Source organism: Ipomoea triloba, chromosome 10 (genome assembly GCF_003576645.1).
Source record: "Ipomoea triloba cultivar NCNSP0323 chromosome 10, ASM357664v1".
Classification (NCBI taxonomy): domain Eukaryota; kingdom Viridiplantae; phylum Streptophyta; class Magnoliopsida; order Solanales; family Convolvulaceae; genus Ipomoea; species Ipomoea triloba.
This window is the reverse complement of record NC_044925.1, coordinates 5113309-5117015: the sequence shown is the minus strand read 5'-3', so window position 1 is coordinate 5117015 and position 3707 is coordinate 5113309. Positions and strand designations below refer to the sequence as shown.

Below are 3707 nucleotides of genomic sequence, written 5' to 3'. Positions count from 1 at the left end.
ATATATATATATATATATATATATATATATATATATATATATATATATATATATATATATATATATATATATATGTCCGTGTTCCAGTGCGGTCGAGCCTTAACGTGCGGCCGCACTATTATGTATTTAAACACGCACCAAATGTGTTAGGACGCACAACAATGAAATGCATCAACACACCACACACTGAAAAAATGCACCATACCTCACCACACCTAATGGTGCGTTTTCGAAAATCGTGTAGTGCGTTTACGCGTACATAATGGTGTGTTTTGTGGTGATGCGTACCTAATGATGCGTTTTGTGGTGATGCGTAACTAATGATGCGTTTTGTGGTGTATTGGTGCATTTCATTGTTGTGCGTTTCCTAACATTATTTGTGCGTTTCCTAACATTATTTGTGCGTTTTTATATATCTAATGGTGAGGTCGCACATTAAAGCCTGACCGTATTTGAGCTGACATATATATGGGTGTCTGTGTGTGTTGTTTTGTCTTAATGGGGCATGTCCAATAATGTGCAGTTCGGTCCACTGTTTACTGGGGAACATTATTATTGGCCTAATGTTATTGGAGAAGAAAATGATGCTGAGAGGTTCCGTGGGTACAATGTACATGCCTTTGATCGTCATTTAATATTTAAGGTAAGATCTTATTTATTTAAACAATTAATTTGTAACCCAATTCTTTTTTCTTTTTTTATTTTATTTTATTTGTATGAGATTGCCTCGCTCATCTGTAATAAATTTTAAATATTTAATATGTTTTATAATTTTTAACAATAATAAAGAACCAATCACATATATTTGGAGGAAAATTTTGATTTTTTTTAATAATCTATAAAAATCCGAAATAACTACCTCTCATTCTAAACTAATTAAATCTCCACATATATATTTAAATTTTTCTAAAGAATAAATTAATGTTCCTAATTATGATATGAAATGGAAATAATGACGTTCTCATAACATGCAACATATTAGGCTGCACTAATTGCATCTCGGTGGATGAATCATGATAACGTTCTAGAGGCCCTGCATGTTCGGAAGGTAATTATTTTTTTTTCTTTTTCTTTTTTTTTTCTTTAAAATTTCTTAATAAATGGAAAGTGTAATGATGGAAGGTTTCTCTCCACAAAATAATAATAATAATAATAATAATAATAATAATAATAATAAAATAAATAAATAAATAAATACATAAATAAATAAATAAAAAGATTTTAAAATGGGGCTGATAAGGACTGAATTAATACCACTTACATAATAACTTAAAATTTTAAGATTTAAAAATAATATTAACATTATTAGTGGCCTTAACTATATAAAAATATTTTTTGGTCATAGATTTATATGTGACAGCACATTTTTAGTCCTTTATAATTAGAATATATTCATTTGGTCATAGTATTATTGTGGCATGATCATTTTTAGTCTTACATCAACAAAATCGTTGAAGTGTCGTTAAATACAAAGACATTTCAATATTTTTTATACAAAGTACGTTGAACTACTATATTTTAATGTTTATTTTTTATTTTTTGAAAAATATTCATAATTGAAGAAAAAAAATTTCCTTATATTTAACGATATTTAAATGTTTTTGTCGATAAATGACAAAAAATGATCATGCCACAATAATATTAGGACAAAAAATAAACATTCTAATAAAAAAGACTAAAAGTGGACTGTCACTTATATATCTAGGACAAAAAATGGAATTAACTCTTTTTATATTTTAATTTTAGAGTTAATTCCATTTCTGGTCATAGATTTATAGGTGTCAGCCCACTTTTGGTTTTTTTTTTTTTTCAAAACATTTCCTTTGGTCCTAGTATTATTGTAGCATAACTATTTTTGGTTCTCTATCAACTAGACCGTTTAAATGGAGTTAAATACATTCGCATTTTGGTCTATTCTATATTCTAAGTGTTAAGTCATTTTTTTTTTGTCCTAGATTTATATGTGTCATTGCATTTTTAGTCTTTTTTTTTTTTTTAAATATCCTTGTTGGTCCTAACATTATTGTGGCATGACCATTTTTTGTTATCTATCAACGAATATGTTTAGATGACATTAAAAATGACTTATTACCAAAAGAAAAAAAAAAGAAGATTTTGAGTGGTTAATAATGTCAGTTAAACATATTTATTGACAAAGGATAAAAAATGGTCATACCACAATAATGTTAGAACCAACAGGGATGTATGTTTTGAAAAAAAAAATACTACAAATCGAATGACACATATAAATTGAGGACCAAAAGAGAAAAAATGACTTAACACTTAAAACTGAGTAGACCAAAATGTCCTTGTATTTAATGCAATTTAAACGATTTTGTTGACGGAAGACTAAAAATGGTCATGTCACAATAATATTAGACCCCAATGACGATGTTTTACTTATCTAAGATCTAAAAGCAAAAGACAAAAAAGTGGACTGACACTTATAAATTTGGGATAAAAAATAGAATTAAATCTTAATTTTAATAACCAATTAATATATCGGCCGGTTATGTTGATTGTGCAATGGAATGGTTAAAATGGTTTTACTAAAATACATGTGGTTGTGTTCACTTCTTATCAATGAAAATATGACATGGTTATTGTTGCTTAGCAAAAGTACTTCAAAATTTTATACTATTGTGGAAATTTCTTGCAATCAAGCCTAAAACATGGACTATCCTTCAATAATTGTATTGTTTTGACATAGGGATGCGGTGAAAAATGGGCTAAATGCAGGATACCTTTGCATTATGAAAGAACTGTGCACGATAGTAGACCATATCATGCAAATCTTAGCACAAAAGGTTACAGATCTCTTATATACAGGTTTGTAAAATATACTGCATATGTTTCAATGATTATCTTTTTACTAATCTAAATAAATGATCATACCTATTTCTATTTCAGTGGAAATGCTGATGTGTTTGTGAATTCATTTTCTACTGAAAGATGGACAAAATCATTGAATTATTCTGTCATTGATGATTGGCGACCTTGGTTGATAAACAATCGAATTGTTGGGTATGTTATAAATGTCCAGTACAACAGATTTATGATATATGAATTATAATTAAGAAAAAGCTAATTAAAATGAAATCTTTCAATTGTTATGTAGATATACAAGGACCTTCTCCAACAACATGACATATGTCAAAATCCTGGTGATAATTTACTCCTAGTATATATGTTGTGTGTGTGTGTGTGTATTAATATATATATAACTCTTAGTTGATATTTGAAACAGGGATCGGACCACATTGCTCCAACAATAACACCTGCTGATTGCTTCATTATGTTTAAAAGATGGATATCACATGAACAATTTTAATTTTGTATGACAATGGTAAAACCTAGGTTAAAAGTATATGTTTCCTTCAAAAACATATGGTTGTACTTGAGTTTTATTTTGATGGTTTATGATGGAATTCATGTAATAAAATACAAAATATATTGTAATGAATAAATTACTATGGAATACATTTTTAAAATTGAATTGTATTAACATTCAATTCATTACATACTTAGCTTTTCTTTATGATGAGGGATTGACATATTTTATTTTTAGCTTTTATTTTTTGGGTTTGGAACATGTGAAAAGAAAAAAAATTAAACTCCTTACTTCTTAGAAAAATTTAATTATATTTAGATCATATTATAATCTTTATTAGACATCACTCAAAGTATAAATACCTCAAAAGGACTAC

General features: G+C 27.5%; 1 protein-coding gene across 3 annotated transcripts in view; it reads left to right on the top strand.

Annotated features, from left to right (window-relative positions):
- Positions 1-3462, top strand: part of LOC116031561 (serine carboxypeptidase-like 11) — a 12130-nt gene extending 8668 nt beyond the window's left edge. For 2 of the 3 annotated variants that reach the window (XM_031273802.1, XM_031273800.1), the window contains exons 9-14: positions 524-643; positions 983-1048; positions 2711-2829; positions 2911-3024; positions 3119-3164; positions 3248-3462. In XM_031273802.1, coding sequence (XP_031129662.1) covers positions 524-643; positions 983-1048; positions 2711-2829; positions 2911-3024; positions 3119-3164; positions 3248-3331 — 549 coding nt within the window. In that variant the 3' untranslated portion in view covers positions 3332-3462. The remainder of the gene's footprint in view (positions 1-523; positions 644-982; positions 1049-2710; positions 2830-2910; positions 3025-3118; positions 3165-3247) is intronic. The other variant, XM_031273801.1, reaches the window with a different exon arrangement.
- Positions 3463-3707: the final 245 nt, after the last annotated feature.